Genomic DNA, 21,945 nt, shown 5'->3' with positions numbered 1-21,945 from the left:
ATATTTTCCAATCCCCCAAATTAAAAAAAAATAAGTATAAGAAAAATCACTTGCTTTTGGACGTGCTGGAGGAGAAGATAGAACAAATAGTTAAATAAAACAAAAGCACTGTTGCTTATTCGTCTGGCCGTAGAAAGAACTCCCACAGTCTCAGCCTCAGTGGGGTCCATGTCCTGGATGTCTGTGTCAAACATGTGTTTGCTAAACGGCTCTGCTCTGATGAGCTCAGACTCACACAGAATGACTGTGGCTGTGCCTGCCCCCCATTTGGTTTGTCTGTGGACTTTCCGCCCTCTGCTCACTGCAGGGACAAGGCAGCTTTTTCAGAATCTTCGCCCTGACTCTAGGAAGAGTGGGATTTAACCTTACAGGCAGAAAGATGCCTCCCACAGCTGTTGTCAGTATTTCCAAAGAAAGTTCTTACTGTTCTCTGAGTAACATACTGTACCAAGGAGTTTATCCTGTTGTCAAGCCTAAATCCCCTGCTGGCCAACTTAGTCCTTTTCCTTGTACTGTCTTCCCTGAGCACTGGTTCCCCAGCGTGCTCTTAAAGCTTTAGTTTGCTATTCTTTGCCAAGAGGGCAGAATCTGCAGTGAACGGAAACTATTGAAAGTCACAACTGTTTTTCTCCAGTGAATTAGGAATCTGTGAATAATAATCTTGGTGGTTGTCGAGAATTCCGGAATCCCAACTAACTCCATATATAAATGGAGAAGATTCTCTAGAGATCTAATTATAATATTTGCATGTAATTAGTTTGTTGAGGAGTCTCATCTTGTTGGGGTTTTTATTTTCCCCACTCACTGCTTTCAACTATACTATGTTGAATCCTACTTTCCTGCTGGGAAGCAAGTCCATTAGCAATATCTAATTTCCTGTCATTTTCAATTATTAGTATAGTCTCATTTGGGTATTTAAGACTTAATCTCGTTCATTTGAAGAGAGATTAATCTCAAACTTGATTCAAAGTGTATCCTCCCTCCCCTTCAATTATTTGGTGGTGAGCGTCTATGTGTGTGTGTGGGGTGGGGGGGGTGCCCTGGTTCTGAGCACCCTTCCTTCCCTCTTCTAGGACCTAGTTCCTCTGGAGTCAGGGTCTGAGATGAGGGAGGGAGGAGGCTAAGGGCTTTTTATAGGATTGTTAGAATGTCAGGGGTGGGCAGGCCTCAGGCCACACTTACCCTGGTTCAGACGGATTCATTCTGATGGGGTGGTCTCTGTTGAAATGGTCTCTGCACAGTGTTGTGTGTAGTTTTCTTGGGGCAAAACCATTCCCTCCACCTGCACCCCTACAGATATGCACCCTGCATCCCCTTGACCTTGTCAGTGGTCATACCACCCACCCCTTCTCCAAGTTGGGCACACTATAGCTTGGGCACCCCTCACAAACATGCCCTTCAGTGCTTCTTTTCCAGGGTGATAGGAACCACTGGAGCATTCTTCTGCCTCCTGAGAACAGAGCAGAACTGGACAGGGTGAGGCTTCCCCATTTTCCTCCCAGGCACACCACATTGGGTCCTCTGGAAATCTCTAGATCACTGGGCGTCAGTCTTCACATTCACGGGAACCTCAGATCTCAGAGGACACACATCAAGGGTCCCCTCTTTTCTGTCACAGTGTGCCATACTCCTGGGATCCCAGACACTGTCCCAGGGCCTTCCTTTCCACTGCTGCACCCTGGGGCACACCAGGGAGGCCTGTGTCCTGCCGCTCAGCAAGGGTCCAGTTGGGAAAGAGCAACCAGGCCCCACGCCTTCTGGGCATCTACAGTCCCTATAAACGATTCTCATGGCCCAGCCTGCCCTGCTCCTTCAGGGAAGGGGAAACCTGCCCTTTCCCTCAACCCTGGCCTCCTCACAATCCCGCACATCTCTTCTTCCCTGTTAGACCAATGGGTGAGCTTTGGAGGAGGAGGGAGTGGGGTAGAGAGGACTTTATTGGTGGTAGGGCCATTTCTGCTGCCTCTTAACATGCCCTGCAAGGAGATGGCTGGCTTCAACTGCCTGGGGGCTTTCTCTAGAATGTGGAGTACTTAAGTGACTTTAGTTTGGGGCCAGAGCAGAGTTTTAGGATGCCGAACTATGATACCCATTATATACACACATAAATGTACCCCTAGATAGATGCATAATGACGTATGAGTATATATCCCAGGACACCCTTCTGTCATCTTTCTCATATACAATTCACAAAAAAACATTAATTTAGGACAAATACAAAGAAGTGCAGCACATTCTGATTCTCCCCATGACTACGATTTTTATTTTTCCAAATATCAAATGTTAAAAATTTTAAAAAATATATGGGTGCCCCTGCATTCCTGGTACCCCAAGCACTACCTCCAGTCTTACTGAGCTGGTGAAATAGGTGACTAAATGTGCGAGTACTTCATGTGATCTACAAATCCGTGCTGGTGTCACGGTTACCTGTGACTGTATATGAGAGTTTCTATATATAAATGCACACACCTTTAAGTCTTATTTTAGTTTGGTATATGAAAAATTGATGTCTGGAATACATTTTTTATTTCATTGGTTATACTAATAGATTAAGACTATAGCCAGCCTTGAGCCAGACTAACTGGGTTTTAAGCCTGGCTCCATGATTTTAGGCAAATAGCTTAGACTTTCTGAGCCTCAATTCCTCATCTGTAAAATGGAGATAATAACAGTGTCTACCTCATGGAGTTGTTGTGAGAATCAAATGGGTTAATTCATATAAAAACACTTAACCTTAAAAAAGTGTCTGGCACACAGTAAGCTCTCAAATATGAACTATTATTCTATCCCTGTATTCACTACATAGAAAAATGGGTAATCTCTCATTTTTTCTGTATTTTGGATATTTTTAACAGAAATTAAATGGATAAAACTAGCCTTTACTTTGTGATGAAGTTGATTTTTTTTAAATTTATTTTTTATTGATGTTTTAATAGTTTTTAACATTGTGCAATTTTGGGTTGTACATTTTTGTCTGTCCATCACCATATATATGTCTCCCTTCACCCCTGTGCCCATCCCCCCCATTGCCACTGGTAACCACATTACAGTTTTCTCTGTCCATGTGTTGGTTTATATTCCACATATGAGTGAGATCATACAGTGTTTGTCTTTCCCTTTCTGGCTTACTTCACTTAACATAATAACCTCCAGGCCCATCCATGTTGTTGCAAATGGGATGATTTTGTCTTTTTTTATGGCTGAGTAGTATTCCATTTGTATATATATACCACGTTTTCTTGATCCAATCGTCAGTCGAGGGACACTTAGGTTGCTTCCACTTCTTGGCTATAGTGAATAATGCTGCAATGAACATAGGGATGCATAAGCCTCTTTGGATTGTTGATTTCAGGTTTGTTGGATAGCTTCCCAGTAGTGAGATAGCTGGATCATAGGGCATCTCTACTTTTAATTGTTTGAGGAATCTCCATACTGTTTTCCATAGAGGCTGCACCAGTTTGCATTCCCACCAGCTGTGTATGAGGGTTCCTGTTTCTCCACATCCTCTCCAACATTTGTTGTTTATTGTCTTGGTGATTATAGCCATTCTAACGGGCGTGAGGTGATATCTTAGTGTTGTTTTGATTTGCATTGCCCTGATGATTAGTGATGTTGAACATCTTTTCATTTGCCTATTGGCCATCTGTATATCTTCTTTGGAGAAGTGTCCATTTCCTCCATCCATTTTTTGGTCGGATTGTTTGTTTTTTTGTTGTTCAGTTGTGTGAGTTCTTTATATATTATGGAGATCACCCCCTTGTCAGATGTATGTTTTGCAAATATTCTCTGCCAGCTGGTAGGTTGTCTGTTCATCTTGATTCTGGTTTCATTAGTCTTATAGAAGCTCTTTAATCTGATAAAGTCTCACTTGCTTATTTTTTCTTTAGTTTCCCTAGTCTGGGTAGGCATGTCATCCGAAAAGATTCCTTTATGACTGATGTCAAATAGTGTGTTGCCTATATTTTCTTCTATGAGTTTTATAGTTTCAGGTCGTTGATCCATTTTGAGTTAATTTTTGTGAATGGCGATAGCAGAGGGTCCACTTTCATTCTTTTGCATGTGGCTGTCCAGTTTTCCCAACACCATTTATTGAAGAGATTTTCCTTTCTCCATTGCATGTTCTTAGCTCCTTTGTCGAAAATTAGCTGTCCGTATATGTGTGGTTTTGTTTCTGGGCTTTTAATTCTGTTCCATTGATCTGTGTGTCTGTTTTTGTACCAGTACCATGCTGTTTTGATTACTATTGCTTTGTAGTATGTTTTGAAGTCAGGGATTGTGATGCCTCCTGCTTTGTTCTTTTTTCTTAGGATTGCTTTAGCTATTCGGGGTCTTTTGTTGTCCCATGTGAATTTTAGTATTCTTTTTTCTATTTCTGTGAAGAATGTCATTGGGATTCTGATTGGGATTGCATTGAATCTGTAGATTGCTTTAGGTAATATAGACATTTTAACTATGTTTATTCTTCCAATCCATGTGCATGGGATGTCTTTCCATTTCTTTATGTCATCATCGATTTCTTTCAATAATGTCTTGTAGTTTTCATTGTATAGGTCTTTCACCTCCTTGGTAAGATTTATTCCTAGATATTTTATTCTTTTTGATGCAATTGCAAATGGTATTATCTTTTTGAGCTCTCTTTCTGTTAGTTCATTATTAGCATACAGAAATGCAACTGATTTTTGTAGATTGATTTTGTACTCTGTGACTTTGCTGTAGTTGTTGATTATTTCTAATAGTTTTCCAACAGATTCTTTAGGGTTTTCTATATATAGAATCATGTCATCTGCAAATAGTGAGAGTTTCACTTCTTCGTTACCTATTTGGATTCCTTTTATTCCTTTTTCTTGCCTAATTGCTCTGGCCAAAACTTCCAGTACTATGTTGAATAGGAGTGGTGAGAGTGGGCAGCCCTGCCTCGTTCCTGTTCTCAGAGGAATGGCTTTCAGTCTTTCCCCGTTGAGTAAGATGTTGGCTGTGGGTTTGTCATAAATAGCCTTTATTATGTTGAGGTACTTTCCTTCTATTCCCATTTTGTTGAGAGTTTTTATCATAAATGGATGTTGTATCTTGTCAGATACCTTCTCGGCGTCTATTGAGATGACCATGTGGTTTTCATTCTTTGTTTTGTTGATGTGGTGTATCATGTTGATTGATTTGCAGATGTTGAACCATCTCTGCGTCCCTGGTATAAATCCCACTTGATCATGGTGTATGATCTTTTTAATGTATTGCTGTATTCAGTTTGCCAATATTTTGTTGAGGATATTTGCATCTATGTTCATCAGTGATATTTGACAGTAATTTTCCTTCTTTGTATTATCTTTGTGTGGCTTTGGTATCAGGTGATGTTGGCCTCGTAGAATGATTTAGGAAGTGTTCCATCTTCCTCTATTTTTTGGAATAGTTTGAGAAGGATGGGTATTAAATCTGCTTTGAATGTTTGGTAAAATTCACCAGAGAAGCCATCTGCTCCTGGACTTTTATTTTTTGGGAGGTTTTTGATTACTATTTCAATCTCTTTACTTGTGATTGGTCTATTCAGATTCTCCATTTCTTCTTGGTTCAGTTTTGGGAGGTTGTATGAGTCTAAGAATTTATCCATTTCTTCTAGATTGTCCAATTTGTTGGCATATAATTTCTCATAGTACTCTCTTATAATTCTCTGTATTTCCATGGTATCCATTGTGATTTCTCCTCTTTCATTTCTAATTTTATTCACTTGAGCCTTTTCTCTTTTTTTCTTAGTAAGCCTGGCTAAGGGTTTGTCAATTTTGTTTATCTTCTCAAAGAACCAACTCTTTGTTTCATTAATCCTTTCTACTGTTGTTTGGTCTCAATTTCATTTATTTCTGCTCTGATTTTTATTATTTCTCTCCTTCTGCTGACTTTGGGCTTTGTTTATTCTTCTTTCTCTAGTTCTGTTAGGTGTAATTTGAGGTTGCTTATTTGAGCTTTTTCTTCTTTGTTAAGGTGGGCTTGTATCACTATGAGTTTCCCTCTCAGGACCGCTTTTGCTGAATCCCATGTGGTTTGGTATGGCATATTTTCATTTGCGTTTGTTTCCAGATAGTTTTTGATTTCTCCTTTAATTTCATCAATGATCCATTGGTTGTTGAGTAGCATGTTGTTTAATCTCCACATTTTTGTCACTTTTCCAGTTTTTTTTTTGTGGTTGATTTCCAGTTTCCTAGCATTATGGTCTGAAATGATGCTTGTTATGATTTCAATCTTCTTAAATTTATTGACGTTTGCTTTGTTTCCCAACATATGGTCTATCCTTGAGAATGTTCCATGTGCGCTTGAGAAGAATGTGTAGTCAGCTGTTTTTGGATGGTGTGCTCTGTATATGTCTCCTAGGTCCATCTCGTCCAGTTTTTCATTGAAGTCTACTATTTCTTTATTGACTTTCTGTATGGATGATCTATCCATTGATGTAAGTGGGGTATTAAGATCCCCTACTATTATTGTGTTGTTGTTAATGTCTCCTTTTAGGTTTGTTAATAGTTGCTTTATGTACATTGGTGTTCCTATGTTGGGTGCATGTATAATTATAAGTGATATGTCTTCTTGGTGGAGTGTCCCTTTTATCATTATATATTTCCCTTCTTTGTTTTTGTTAACCTGTTTTATCTTGAGGTCTACTTTGTCTGATATAAGTATGGCAACACCTGCTTTCTTTTGTTTGCCATTAGCTTGGAGTATTGTCTTCCATCCTTTCACTCTGAGCCTGTGCTTGTCTTTAGAGCTGAGATGTGTTTCCTGGAGGCAGCATATTGTTGGGTCTTGCTTTTTAATCCATCCTGCCACTCTGTATCTTTTGATTGGAGAGTTCAATCCATTTACATTTAGGGTAATTATTGATATATGAGGGCTTAATGTTGCTCTTTTGTCACTTATTCTCTGGCTCTTTTGTGTTTCCTTTGTTTCTTGTCCCGTTCGTTTCGGACTGCCAATTCAGTTTGGTTGTTCTGTCTTATGACTCTTCTGGTTTTCTCTTTGTTTATCATATGTGATTTTGTTTTGATTATTTGTTTAGTGGTTACCTTGAGGTTTGTATAAAAAATCTTGTGTATGAGATAGTCCATTATCTGATGGTCTCTTATTTCCTTATACTAAGTCAATTCAGTTGCTTTCCTCTTCCCCTTCTAAGTCGTTCTTGTTATACCTTTTCTATCTTGTGTCGTGGGTGTGTGTTTACAGTGATGAGGTTAAATTTATTTTTGGTGAATTCCTTCCTTTGATCTTTGATTTTGGTATTTAAGTGGTTGCTAACCTATTCTGGTAAAGATCTACTATTTTTCTGAGTTTGTCTACGTATTTGTCTCTTTGCTCCAAGCTTTGTATTCCCTTTCTCTTCTTTTTATCAGGCCTGAGGGCCTTCTTGAGTATTTCTTGTAGTGGGGGTCTCGTGGCCATGAACTCCCTTAGCTTTTGTTTATCTGGGAAAGTCACTATTTCTCCATCGTATTTGAAGGATATTTTTGCTGGATACAGTATTCTTGGCTGAAAGTTCCTGTCGTTCAGTATTTTGAATATATCATTCCAGTCTCTCCTAGCCTGTAAAGTTTCTGTTGAGAAATCCGCTGAGAGCCTGATGGGAGTTCCTTTGTACGTTATTTTTTATTTTTTGTTTTTGTCTAGCTGCCCTTAATATTGTTTCTTTGTCATTGACTCTGGCTAGCCTTACCACTAGGTGTCGTGGAGAGGGCCTTTGTCTGTTAATATATTTAGGTGACCTGTTGGCTTCGCTTACTGGTATTTCCTGCTCCTTCCCCAGATTTGGGAAGTTCTCAGCTATTATTTCCTTGAATAGGCTCTCTGTTCCTCTTTCCCTCTCTTCTCCCTCAGGAATACCTATAATTCTTATGTTACATTTCCTAATAGAGTCAGATATTTCTCGGAGACTTTCTTCATTTCTTTTTAGTCTTAGTTCTCTCTCTTCCTCCTTCTGGAGCATATCTGTATTCCTATCCTCTATAATGCTAATTCTTTCCTCCATATTGTCAGCTTTGTTCTTTAAAGATTCCAGATTCTCCTTTATCTCCTCCATTGTGTTGTTCGTCTCCATCAGCACTGATTGGTTTTTCTTTATGATTTCAATCTCTTTTGTGAAGAAACTCCTAATCTCATTGAATTGTTTGTGTTGTCTCGTATTTCGTTGAGTGTTTTTATGATAGCTATTTTGAAATCTCTGTCGTTTAGGTTATGGATTTCTGTGTCTTCAGGGTTGGTTTCTGGGTGCTTGTCATTTTCCTTCTGGTCTGGTGATTTCATGTATCTTTGCATTGTGGTTCCTGTATTGGCAAAGCCAATTTCCAGGAAATTGCAACCTGGAAACCTCTGGTTGCAATTTCCATCCACTGCCACTGTGTGGGGGTAAAGGGCTGTGTATTCTGAGCCCCCTGCGCTCTGCCCTGGCTGTTCATTGCAATCCGCCAGTCACTTGGTCTGGTCTGGTCGGCTGAGCTGCAGGGTCCAGCTTGCGGGGAAGGGCAGGGGCTCTCTCTTTTGCTGGCTGGGTCCCTGGCGTGAGGGGCTTCTCGCTCACTCCTCATTGTCTGCTCTACTGGGCTGCTCAGATGTTGATGGTATCCCATAGCAGTTCTGAGTCCTCTGTGTGGGAGTTGCCCACTGGCTGAGAAAGCCCGAAGAGCTACGGTTTCCCCGCAGAGGGTTGCCTCCCCCCCCTCCGGGAGCCATGTGGACTGGGATCGCTGATCCGATGGGGAGGGAGAGTAGTTCTCCTTACCTCTCCCCACTTCCTCTGGGGGCCCAGTGCGTTCCACTCTCAGATGTGTGGCAGTGTGGATCTTTCCAATCTTGCTTTTCACTGTCTAGGATTCCGTTGTTGGTCTGTGACTGTTCCTTTTGTTGTATCTTATCGGGGGAAGAGTTTACGAGAAAGCTCACTCCACCATGATGCTGACGTTGCTCTCATCTGAAGTTGATTTTTAAACATTTACCTTAAAGAGTTGCCTGGGGGGTAGGGGTGGGAGGGGTGTGAGAATCTCTTGGTGTGATCAGAATCAGACTTGCCTGCAATCAGAGTGGTACCTGGCACCAGCCATTACCTCAAAGAGCCAGAGGGTTAGTTACCCAGGAAGCACAGACAAGCAGAAACAAATGGAATATACGTGACCATCCATATTCCTGAGATTGTGACACTGGAGATTTGTGCAGTGACAAACCTGTATAACTCTGTCTTCCTACCCTGGCTTACACCTGTTTTCCTTGTGCTGCTGCCTGTCGGGCACATGCAGCTCCCCTTTGAAATACTGCAGATTAATATCAAAGGGAAAAGTCTGACCTCACGATTCTTTCAAATGGCTTCTCAATATTTCACTTATGGTTTCAGCCTCATTGCTCTCCTCCCTTCTGATTGGGCACAGCCCTTATTAGCTTTATTAGCTTACCCGACTCAGATTGATTTCGTTGAATTTTCTGGTACCAGAGGCAGACGATTTATATATTTATTTCCTTACATCCTTTCCATTTTTATCTTTCCATTTCAAGCTTTCGTTCTAAATTCATCACAGATGCTAAGTCTTAGCACTCTTGAAATTCTCAGCAAATATTTGCTAGGTTGTAGTTTTTTGTTATCAACAGCCAAATTTAAACAACACTAATGCTGTCCTAATTTGGTTTGTATAACCCCAGTCTTGGTACTCAGAGAAAGCATATGTTCATTTCTGGTTCTTGCTCGTGTGTGTTATTCCCTCATCCCTCATGTGCTGCAGTTAATTTCTTTTAAGTAAAAATAATTTGGGGCAGTGGGAACCACTTTTGGCCCTGAACTTCAAATGGAAAGCATTTTGACAGGAACACCCTGCAGGATGTAGAAGGCTGGGGGCGCTGGGTCTGTCTGGGGCCTCCTCTTGTTAGTGTCCTCCTTCCCTCTTTCGTTGCCTCGGGGGTGCTCCCGCAGGGCCCAGCTTGTGGAAGGTGCTCTGCAGCTGCAGCAGCCTGGGGGGGCAGGCACTGCCTGTGTAGACTGCTGGGGCAGCACTCCTGGTTTTACGTGTATATATTTGGAATGTCATGTGTTGCGTGTTTATATCTGTTGACTGAATTTCTGACGCGTGGCCAGGGTGGGCAGTGGGGAGTGCTGCAGGTGGCTGCTGAGCATGTCCTGAGAGGGTTTCTCAAACCCTAATTTCATTTCAAAATAGGTATTTTAATCAGAGGCTAAATTCAAAGTCTGGTCCATCAAGCAATAGTGTGCAAAAACACATGTCCATCTTCCTCCTTATCTACTCGTCCTGGGTTGCGTCGGGAGCTATGTTCTTTGCTCATGGCTGCTGGCTGCTGTTAGAACAGCATTTTGTCCTCACCTTTCTTTCTGTCTGGGAACTTGCAGATCATACCTGGCCAACAAGGCTCAGCTTAAGTTGTGCCTCCTCCAGGAAGCTCTCCCTGACCACTCCAGTCTAAGGCCACCTCTCAGTATTCTAAATCAGGCATCAGCACTCTACTGCTTGTGGGCCAAATCCAGCCCACTGCCTGTTTTTGTAAAGAAAGTTTTATTAGAACATAGCTAGGTTCATTTGTTTACATATTGCCCATGGCTGCCTTCAAGATACAATGGTAGAACTGAACAGTTGTGACAGACCATGTGGCACACAAGCCTAAAATATTTACTTTCTGGCCCTTTCCGGAAAAAGTTTGCTGACCCCTCTCCTAGCCCGAGAGGCTGTAATATGTGTACCTCTCAGCATGATGTGCAATAAAGGCTTGTATTTTGCAGTTTGCAGAACTCTCACTTTTAAATTTAGTATAGTCTTTTAGTATTTCCCAGACATTTGCTCACTGAACAAAGAATCTCAAAATTACGCTTGGAGATTGGGGTGAGTTTCCAACAAGGGACAAAGGGAACCCACAGGCAATTTTATTTTAAAGAGACTACATCAATTTATTACTTGTTGTCAGGTGATTGCAGAAAAGGCTCTCAGAGCACAGCTTTGTACCCAAACCAGTTCCTTCCAACCCAGAACTCTTACTTGTTACTGATCTCAGTGTAAGAACATAATGTTATTGCACAAAAGGGCATGATCTGCTCACTGTGAGATAAAAGCCAGTCGCCAAGAGGCAAGATGGTGGCAGAGAAAGGGCAGTTTATTACAGCTTGCTAGCAAGAGGGAAGATGGCTGACTAATGTCCAAAAGAACCATCTTAAGGAGGCACAAAATCTTACAGCAGTTATATAGGCCAGTGGGTTATTGGGGAGGGGGTGAGGAATGTTGACCTTCTGGGAGTTACAGTCTGGGAGTGCCACACCAGATCTTTCAGTTTTCATTGATGATGCCTCTCAGCATAGACTCTCTGTTTGTGGGTTGTCACATTCCTAAGGAATTCAAAAGAACAAAGTTATCATCTTATCACAGGTGGGAGGTACATGCACAAGCAGGAGTTGTAAAATCTACAGAGCACTTAAATCTCCTGGAGGGTGCATAGCCAGCTGGGTTAGTTTGTCAGAGGTCATTCAAAGTTACAATAGGGTTTCTTTTCTATAATGTGGCTTCCCTTATGTCAGCCTTGTGTTGAGCTGGTATCAATAAATCTTATCAAATTTCCATAAGGATGTGTGAAGATGTAACTTAATCAAATCATTTGTATGGAAGTCCAAATACACACACACAAAGTTAGAAGGTTAGCATTTACTTTAAAAATGATACTCAATGGGATCCTTTTAGACACTTAGATGTCCCACTTTATAAGAATCTGACTTGCGATAGGTGTGAAGGTGAGAATACACTTAAATGAGTGACCCAGAGGTAGATTCGTTCTCTTGTTTTCTCTCCTGCCTAGTGGTCAGCCCATTCCCCGGGTGGAGTACACGGAGGAAGAGACAAAAACTTGGGGCATTGTATTCCGGGAGCTCTCCAAACTCTATCCCACTCACGCTTGCCAGGAGTATCTGAAAAACTTCCCTCTGCTGACTAAATACTGTGGCTACAGGGAGGACAACGTGCCTCAGCTTGAAGACGTCTCCATGTTTCTGAAAGGTGAGGCTTCATGCAGGCTGTCTTTTCCTGTCAACATCCTTGATTGCCTTCCAAGCACACACAATGCAGCAACACACCTTTTTCCAAAAAGAAAAACTCCTTTGGATTTAAAAAGAGGAGCATTGACACAACAATTCTCGAGGGCCACCTGCAGGAAGCAGAGTGGGGACTCTGAGCAGGGAGATGGACTCAGCTGTTCACACAGCTGGGGTCTCAGTGAGGTCTCTCTGTGCTGGGCTCATTTATATGGTAACCCCCAAAGGAGATTCGTAAGTTCAGCTTTGGGCTTTCTCTGACCCAGGAACCACTCTTTCGGGCTACATCGATATGGAATGACCTCAAAGGTGACTTTTTATCTACTTTGTTAAAAATTATGTATTGGACGAAGAAGTATCGTGGATAATGTTGGACACCAGTGACTTTCTTCTGGGGGAAATCAGTCCATTAATCAAATCAACGTTTTTAAGCATAAATTGTGTGCCAGGGACTGTACTCGTGGCTGATGTTATAGTAGTGAACAAGACGGAGCACAGAGTCACCTCAAGTCCACGTTCTCTGTGTGGTCACTCTCCTCACTGACCCTACTGGGACAGCAGTTGGGAAAACTTAGGGCTCCTGTGGGGGTGGAGGGAGGAGGCCAAGTTTCACAGCGTCTCCACTTCCTCCTCTGCTCTTCGCTGTGGTTGAGTCCTCGGGTTCTCTGCTTTTGCCTCTTTCTTCTTCTGTTTCAAGATCAGCAGTTCTAAGAGCAAAAGCGCGTTGCTGCCTCCCTTCCTGGAACTCCTGTCCTCCCGTCGTGCCGGGTTTTGTCAGTGATGCTTTATTCTCTAGACTCGCAGAAGTCCTGCCCCACCCTGCCTTTCTTAGTCTTTGTATTAGTTTCCTGTGGCTGCTATAACACATTACCACAAACTTAGGGACTTAAAACAACAGGAATGTGTTATCTCACAGTTCTGGAGGTCAGGAGTCTAAAATCAAGGTCTTGGCAGGGCTGTGTTCCTTCTGGAGGCTTGTTCCTTGCTTTCTTCAGCTTCCAGAGTCTTCCTGCATTCCTTGGCTCATGGCCCCTTCCTTACATCACTCCAACCTCTCCTTTCCATTGTCACATCTCTTTCTATGACTCGGACTCTCCTGCCTCCCTCTTTTAAGGGCCCTTGTGATTATATCAGCCCCAAGAGAATAATCCAAGATCATCTCCCCATCTCAAGATCCTTAACTTAATCACACCCGCAAAGTCCGTTTTGACACGTAAGAGAACACATTCACAGGTGCAGGGGATTGGGAGGCAGACGTCTTTGGAGGGCCATTGTTCAGCTTACCACAGTCTCCATGTGTGGCCACTTCTAGCTTTGTGACCTTGTGAGCCTGTCCTTTTCTTTACATTCCACTGCCACCGCTCAGATTGAGGCCCCATCATTTTACAACCTTGACATCTGTGTCTTCTCCCCTCTACTCTCCTGCCTACTGCTTCCAGATGAAGCTTCCCAAAGCATCTCTTCCTTCCTGGCATCTCTGCTCAGAAGCTATCAGTGGCTCCCCTTTGTTTTTACTGAGGTTGACAAATGTGTTTTCCTGTAAAAGGCCAGATAGTAAAGATTTTAGGCTTTGTGGGCCAAGAGGCAAAATTGAGGCTATTATGTAGGTACTTGTATAGCCATTTAAATGTGACCATTAAAAAATGTAAAAACTATTCTTAGCTCATGGGGTGTACAAAAACAGATGGCAAGCTGAATTTGAACTACAGGCCGTAGTTTGCTGATCTCTGGTTCACACAATCAAGTTCTGAACTTCAATCTCAGTTCAAAGCCCCGACCCACTTTCCAAGGTTGTCTACTATGGCTGTGCTGCACAACCCTCCTTCCTGCTGTGGGCTCTCACACCTCTGCTCAGGCTCTGTCCCTTGCTGGAAAAGTCATCCCTTCTCCAGCCCCTCAAATTCTACCTACTCTTCCAGACTCAGAGCAAGTCCTGCCTCCTCTCTGAATCCTGATCATAACAGCCATCATGCCCTCTCCCCTCTCTGCTTTTATTCTAGATCATGTGTGTGTCAGGAGAGAGACTGGCATGGTCTGACAGCTGGTACCCTGAGAAGCACACCTAGCATGATGGGAGGGCCTCACGTGTGGACACCATCCACGATCTTTTTTACTGAGGGAAAGGGATTGAGAACCACTGATCAGTATCACTTAGCGCCTAATTACAGAATGCCTTAACGTTACTGTTTCGCTAGGTTATGTTATCCCTAATGGCCCTGCTTCTGGCGTGTCCTCTGTGTTTCCCACGGAGTTATGTGCACATTGTATATTTACCATGGGCTTGATTGCTCCTGTTTGGGGATTGCTCTTTACTGCACTGTTTCTCAAACCCCAGTAATTAGAATGCCATCTCCATATTTTTGCCATATCTGTCTCTCAACTTAATGTTTTCATGAGAGGCGGTATGGTATAGCACGGATTCTGGATGCAGAGTACCTGGGACTGAGTCTCTGCTTTACCAGTTCCTAGCTGTGTGACCTTAGAAGAGTTACCTTAATGTCTCTGTGCCTCAGTTTCCTCCCTGCAAATGGAGATAATAATTTTATCTGCCTCACATATATGCCCTTATTATTACTTGACACACATTAAGGATAGCAGAGCCTTAGTTATTATTACTATTATTGTTGTTGTTGTTGTTGTTTTTCACAACCCGTGGTAAATCAGATACTGGGAAGCTCAGTTTGCATCATTCATTGGCACACACCAAGCACAATGTAAATGCATGTGTTTTTATTTCTTTTAATTGGCTTACTTGTAAAATACCTAATTTATTTAAAAAGGAAACTTTTTAAGCAATGATATCCAGAAATTCAAAGTTCCTTACATGATAGTTACATATTTTAAAAAAATTATATAAAAATAAAATACATAACTATTAAAACAAAGAATGTTCCTCTGTGTACCACCACTCACGACCTATATGTGAGAAATGTTGGCTTAACTGACACAAAATAGAAAAAGAAGAAAACACACTTACCTTTCTGATATTCAGTGGGGAAAAGTCCAAAGTGAAAGCTTTTGGAATGAACGTAATACTGTCAGGATTATGGGTCTGAGGAGGCCTGAGAGCTGGGTTATTTCCATGTAGATACCAGAAATCCCAGAATGGGCTTGTTTAATAAGCAGAATTGGTTCTTGCCTTTTAAACCATCTAACCATCTTGGGGTGCTCTCCTGATGAGCTGAGGCTTTCAGAATGGGAGCCTTTACAACGCAGGTGTCCGAGGTAAGAGTCGCCGTCCGGCTGTAAATTTCCCGGGCCTTCATGAGAAGGAAGCATTAGGAAGCCCTTAAGCTGAGCACTGACGGCCCACAGTCTAACTGTGTTAGCAGGATGGAGAGAGTTCACAGATTTTATTGTATCTGCATATTGTGTTTCCTCTTGCCGTAAAGCAAGGGGGCATGTAGAGCTTTAGTGTACTTGATCAAATTGCAATAATTAATATGAATGTTTTCATTATATCACAGAAAACAGCAATATAGAACGCAGGTGTTAGCTGTATTGACAATAGAAAGCTGTAGTGTGAGCTGATTCCACCATGCGAATGAAGGGGGTGAATTAGCTGTGTTAACCGAACACACACAGCAGAATGGATCCCTACCTGGTTGTGTCTCTTAGAAAGATACCAGGTAATAAGTGGTGAGCACCACTTTAGACTGTGATCTTCTCCTGTGTATTTGAGCTTTTTTATCCTCATTTGGTTTCTGAATTTAAATTCTTAAATTTTCATTTCACCTTTCTTTCCATTTTAATGAATGTCTTTCCCCTTGGAAACCTCACGAGAGTATTTTAGTAATCAGAAACCACAAAAGTGATAGCTGTTAACAATATATGTCATTCAATTATCAATAGTGTTAGGATCTTGATTACTTTGTTTCTAGAACATCCTTACAAATAACAGGATGCCTTGTTTTGGCCCTCAAGTCTTGTTGGGTTAATATTTAGTTGGCTCTTTCTGTTGCCTCTGTAGAAAGGTCTGGCTTCACAGTGAGGCCTGTGGCTGGATACCTGAGTCCACGAGACTTTCTGGCAGGCCTGGCCTACAGAGTGTTCCACTGCACCCAGTACGTTCGGCACGGCTCGGACCCCCTCTACACCCCGGAACCGTGAGTACCCGCGTTGGAAGCCTAGGCTAGACTAGACCACCACACTGTGATGTGGTCAGTGCTCACTTTATTTGAAAGTGACTCAGGCCCTCCTTTACCTCCACAGTAATTTCGTCTTTATAGCCAGTGAGAGCCACAGCACTCACCTGAAGGAGCGAGGGCTCATTGAACCATCGGATCCTCAGCTGGGAATGTGGGGTCTCCAATGTTCCTGCTCCAGCTTGTCTCTCTCACTTCATCCCCACACTGAACCCTCTGCTTTGGCCAGCCTGTTGCTGACATTACTCCCTGAAATGTGTGTAACTTTCGTAAAGCCATGATCCATATAGGCCCTTAGGACAATGTTGCATTTAAAGAAGCTGGGCTCACACGGAAATTCATGCTGGGCGCTGCTTGAATCTACTCATTTAGTGCCCGCAGCAACCCTGTGGTATAGACACTGTTATTCTCTCCATTTTGACTGATGAGGAGACGCAGGCACAGAGGGTAAAGTGAACGTTGACACACTGCCAGAGCACGTGTCTCTCCGTGAGGAGGCTCCTCTCACGTTGAGGAGGTGACGTCCACATGCCACAGCAACTCTGTTACCAATCCCTTCTCCCTTAGTCTTCTCCGTCACCCCCAGACTCAGACTCTGTGCTGTGCCCTCCCTGCTGTCTGAATTTCCTGAACACTCCTCCAGTCCTGCCCACCACCTCTAGATTCACATGGGCGTTGTGACTCTTCTTGGGTTCGGGTTCTGTCAGCTTTCCTTGAGAGAATCCATCTTTGGGGCTTTTATCTCCTCTCTCCTGGACAATGGGTGGGCCAGGGGTGTGGACAGAAGATTGGACGGAGGGCAGTGGGTAGCTGTGAACCCATGTGTGTTGATAATTTGGCCTGATCACACATGAGATTGTACAGTCTCCCAGTGTGAAACACTCTGGCCCCTTTTCCTGAACTTACTGAATTCTCCACTGCCTTCAAGACAGATGCAAGTTCTCTCTTCTCTAGGAAACGTTCTCTTGCCATCTTGTGCACAATCACTCCTTCCTCAGAAAACCTGCCGTTTACTCTTCTTATTGTCCATCTGTAATGTGTATTTAACCATGCGAGCTTTTAACATTTTAAACTTGGGTCTTACATCTTTGCTGGAATTATGAACTACTTGAGATCAGTGCCCTAAATATTTCTTTGTATGCTTTTTTTTTTTTTAATGAGTAAACATTTATTGGGAGACTACCATTTGCTTGGATTGTCTGGGAACAAGACGAGGTCCCTGCTGGATGTGCGGGGGACGAGGGTTAGCCCACAGACAGATCGATAGGTAATATGGTAGCAGATACAAGTGCTGGGCTGTGCTGGAAGTGCTGTGAAGACAGAGTGGAGCAAAGAGGTGAAGACTGATGGACAGTGCTCTTTCGGGTTGAGTCATCAGGGCAGCCTCTGGGAGGTGACATTTGAGCAGAGACTTGAATACGAATATCTATCAGTGGAATGTTCCAGGTGGAGGGAGAAGAGCAAAGGCAGAGACCCTGAAGCTGGGAGCTGTCACTGGGTCTCTGCCCCCTTGGGTTCTGTTCAAATGAGTGCCTACCCCTGGTCCTACCCTAGTTTGTTACCCACTGTTCTTCAGCCACTGGGGTTTTCATTTTGTTTATGATGCTGTTTTGCTTGAATAATCTTGTAACTAATGGGCTGCTGTGATCTTCACTGGGGAGCAGAGAGTCCTGGGAGGTTCAGCAGTTAAGCAGCTGATGGCGGTGGAAGTGAGCAGGGATTAGGGCTGAGCCACGGAAGCCCCCTCATCCTCTCAGGCAGGCGTGAGGCTCACTGACCAGGGTCACTACATTGTTTTTTAGATCCTTCCAGCTTCCCTCAGAGTGTTTTCAGAGTAAACAAGGTTACTTATAGGACTCAAGACATTTGAAAAAGAAATGCTTCTTAGAGTGGAGCGAGTGCTCAAAGGAGCATTGTCAGAGCTAGAAAGGCAATCTCTGCATCTAGCCCAGAGGGCTTACAAATGGCCTGTTTACAAAGAGCGGGCACTTTGTTAGTTCCCTTTGAATAACTGGCCCTCCTGAGACCTGTGATAGCGTGCCAATAGGTATGCAGAGAGAGAGGGCAAAGAAATGAGATTGTAGCCACAGAGGTCTATAAAATTTGGGGATAATGTGTTACATTTTTACCAAAATACTTTCAGCCAATTCATTCAGCAAACATTTATGTGCAAAGCTAGCAGGGAGGTGCAGTGGATTCAAAGATAAATAAAATATAGCGGCTGTTTTTTAAAGCATCTCACATTCTGGCAGGAGAGAGAGAAACATAAATAATTATGAAAGGGTGTGGCTAGGGCTATAATGGGGGTGTGTACAAAGTGTTAGAGAAGGACAGAGGACAGTCCCAAAAGGCTTTCCAGAGAAGGTATAAACCAAGTGGGGATCTAGAAGGGGGTATAGGAATTTCTTTTTTGGACAAGGCAGGGTGCGGAGGGGAGAGAATGCTTTCAAGTCAGAGAACCGGCAAGTGCAAAGTTCTGGAGGCACACAAGAGGCATAAAGGAGAAAGGCTTGTAATGCCAGAGTGGCCAAAACACAGGGTATGTGTCAGGGATGAAATGTTTTTTCAGTCTGCAATGTAAGTGATCCTTTGTCAAATCAGGATCTTTGGGCTTAATTCTGTAGGCAATAAATAGGGAGCAATCCAAGGTTCTTAAGCACGTTCAGATAAATTGTATTTGAGAAAGATGATGGGAGTGGTGGCTGGGGAAGTGTGGAAAATGAACTAGCTGGAAAACCAGCTGGGAGCTCATAGTCCAGTGCAGGAGAATAGTTTACAAGGTGTTGAACTAGAAAAGGTCAATGGGATAGGACAAGAGGGCACCTATGTGAAAAATATCACTAAGGTGGAGTTAACAATATTTGGTGACTGTGATGGGGGTGAGGAGAGGGGAGAGTCTCTAAGGTAATGCTAAGGTTGTTAGATTGGGAAGCTGAATAGGTAGTTTTTTCTAACAATGACTGAGAATATTGAGGAGGATCTAGCTTGGATGGAGGAGAGAAGGAAAGAGGGAGAGAAGAGGAGGATTTGGGTTTGGGGCATGTTGTCTTTGAGGGCCCCATGGGTGGGACCTCCAGAGGGAGAAGCCCCTGGCAGTTGGAAATAGGGGCTGGGAGTCAGAAGTGAACTGAGATCTCCCGCTGCAGATCTGAGTGTTCTCTTCTTCCATGACACCTGTGACTACACAGACAAGAGGAGACTGTCAGGATGGAAATCTGGGATTCACTAACTTGGGATTATTTTTGCAGGCTCTTCTTTTTGAGTGGGTTTTATATTATAAAAACATTTTTTAATTATTATTATTATTTTATGAGCAAGTGATGCTTGTACGTGATTCAGAATTCAAAGTGTATGAAAGGGTACACTGTGAACAGTGATTTCCTTTCCCTCCTCTGCTCTCTTGACACCCACTTCCTCCTCCCCAGAGGTGACCACTGCCACCAGTTTCCATCGCCTGCTTCCAGAAATACGCTATGCAGACAAAATTCTCTGTAAAGATCCCCTTCACCCTTAAGTTCTGCAAAGTCCTAAGTTCCTTCCCAGCCGTCGTTTGGATCTATGGGACGCTGTGCTGGGGGTGGTGTTTCACAGGCATCTCTGTAACGAAATCCATTTTCTCAGTTGAAAACCAACAAGAAGGCAGATTCTCCAATTTCTGAAGTTCCACTTGGCTGCTGTGTTTGTTGCTTGTACTCTGCTTCCAAATCACTGCCTTCAATTGCTGAACTGTCGTAGTGGAGGCAGTGCTAATGAGACTGAGGTGAGCCCTGCAGACGCAGCTGGAGATGAGAGCGAAGGCAGCAAAAAGACACTACCTGAAAAGAGAATTGTATTTTCCTTTTCAGTCTGGGTAAAATGTATTTCGATATCAAAGCTTTCAACACACGTTGGGTTTTAAACATGTCTTTGGCTTTTTTTTTTTTTTTTAATTTTTTGTTTATTGCAGTAACATTGGTTTATAACATTGTATAAATTTCAGGTGTACATCATTATACTTCTATTCCTGCATAGATTACATCATGTTCACCACCCAAATACTAATTACAACCCATCACCACACACATATGCTGAATTATCCCTTTCGCCCTCCTCCCTCCCCCCTTCCCCTCTGGTAACCACCAATCCAAACTCTGTCTCTATGTGTTTGTTTATTGTTGTTATTATCTACTACTTAATGAAGGAAATCATACGGTATTTGACCTTCTCCCTCTGACTTATTTCACTTTGCATAATACCCTCAATGTCCATCCATGTTGTCACAAATGGCTGGATTTCATCGTTTCTTATGGCTGAGTAGTATTTCATTGTGTATATAGACCACATCTTCTTTATCCATTCGTCCCTTGATGGGCACTTAGGTTGCTTCCAAGTCTTGGCTATTGTGAATATCGCTGCAATGAACACAGGGGTGCATGTATCTTTATGCATTGGTGTTTTCAAGTTCTTTGGATAAATACCCAACAGTGGAATAGCTGGATCATATGGTAGTTCTATCCTTGATTTTTTGAGGAATCTCCATACTGTTTTCCATAGTGGCTGCACCAGTTTGCACTCCCACCTGCAGTGTATGAGAGTTCCCTTCTCTCCACATCCTCTCCAACACATGTTGTTTCCTGTCTTGTTAATTATAGCCATTCTGACGGGCGTGAGGTGATATCTCATTGTAGTTTTGATTTGCATTTCCCAGATAGTTAATGATTTTGAACATCTTTTCATGTGTCTGTTGGCCATCTGTATATCTTCTTTGGAGAAATGTCTGTTCAGGTCTTTTGCCCATGTTTTAATTGGGTTGGTAGTTTTTTTGTTGTTGAGATGCATGAGTTCTTTATATATTTTGGAGATTAAGCCCTTATCAGATGTATGGTTTGCAAATATCTTCTCCCAATTGTTAGGTTGTCTTTTCGTTTTGTTGATGGTTTCCTTTGCTGTGCAGAAGCTTTTTAGTTTGATGTAGTCCCATTTGTTTATTTTTTCTATTGTTTCTCTTGCCCGGTCAGACGTGGTGCTTGAAAAGATGTTGCTAAGACCGATGTCGAAGAGCGTACTGCCTATGTTTTCTTCTAGAAGTTTCACAGTTTCAGGTCTTACATTCAAGTCTTTAATCCATTTGGAGTTAATTTTTCTGTATGGTGTAAGGTAAGGGTCTACTTTCATTTTTTTGCATATGGCTATCCAGTTTTCCCAACACCATTTGTTGAAGAGACTTTCTTTTCTACATTGTATGTTCTTGGCTCCTTTGTCAAAGATTAGCTGTCCATAGATGTGTGGGTTTATTTCTGAGCTTTTGATTCTATTCCATTGATCTGTGTGTCTGTTTTTGTGCCAGTACCATGCTGTTTTGGTTACTATAGCTTTGCAGTATATTTTGAAATCAGGGAGTGTGATACCTCCAGCTTTGTTCTTTTTTCTCAGGATTCCTTTAGCTATTTGGGGTCTTTTGTTGTTCCATATAAATTTTAGGATTCTTTGTTCTATTTCTGTGAAAAATATTGTTGGAACTTTGATAGGGATTGCATTGAATCTATAAATTGCTTTAGGAAGTATGGACATCTTAACTATGTTAATTCTTCCAATCCAAGAGCACGGAATATCTTTCCATTTCTTTGTGTCTTCTTCAATTTCTTTCAGCAATGTTTTATAGTTTTCAGTGTACAGATCTTTCACCTCTTTGGGTAAGTTTATTCCTAGGTATTTTATTCTTTTTGTTGCAATTATAAATGGGATTGTATTCTTAATTTCTCTTTCTACTATTTCGTTGTTAGT

The 21,945-nt window shown here is 42.4% G+C and overlaps 1 protein-coding gene across 2 annotated transcripts in view; it reads left to right on the top strand.

Moving 5' to 3' along the window:
• The window catches only part of TPH2 (tryptophan hydroxylase 2), a 112,516-nt gene that overhangs the window by 23,535 nt on the left and 67,036 nt on the right, over nucleotides 1-21,945 (top strand). For both annotated transcript variants that reach the window (XM_087449173.1, XM_014794124.2), the window contains exons 6-7: nucleotides 11,806-12,002; nucleotides 16,008-16,143. In XM_087449173.1, the coding sequence (XP_087305299.1) occupies nucleotides 11,806-12,002; nucleotides 16,008-16,143 (333 nt within the window). The remainder of the gene's footprint in view (nucleotides 1-11,805; nucleotides 12,003-16,007; nucleotides 16,144-21,945) is intronic.

Source organism: Ceratotherium simum, chromosome 25 (assembly GCF_057802395.1).
Source record: "Ceratotherium simum simum isolate JZ-2026a chromosome 25, ASM5780239v1, whole genome shotgun sequence".
Lineage (NCBI taxonomy): Eukaryota > Metazoa > Chordata > Mammalia > Perissodactyla > Rhinocerotidae > Ceratotherium > Ceratotherium simum.
Note: the sequence above shows the minus strand (reverse complement) of the source record. Positions and strands in the feature narration are given on the sequence as shown.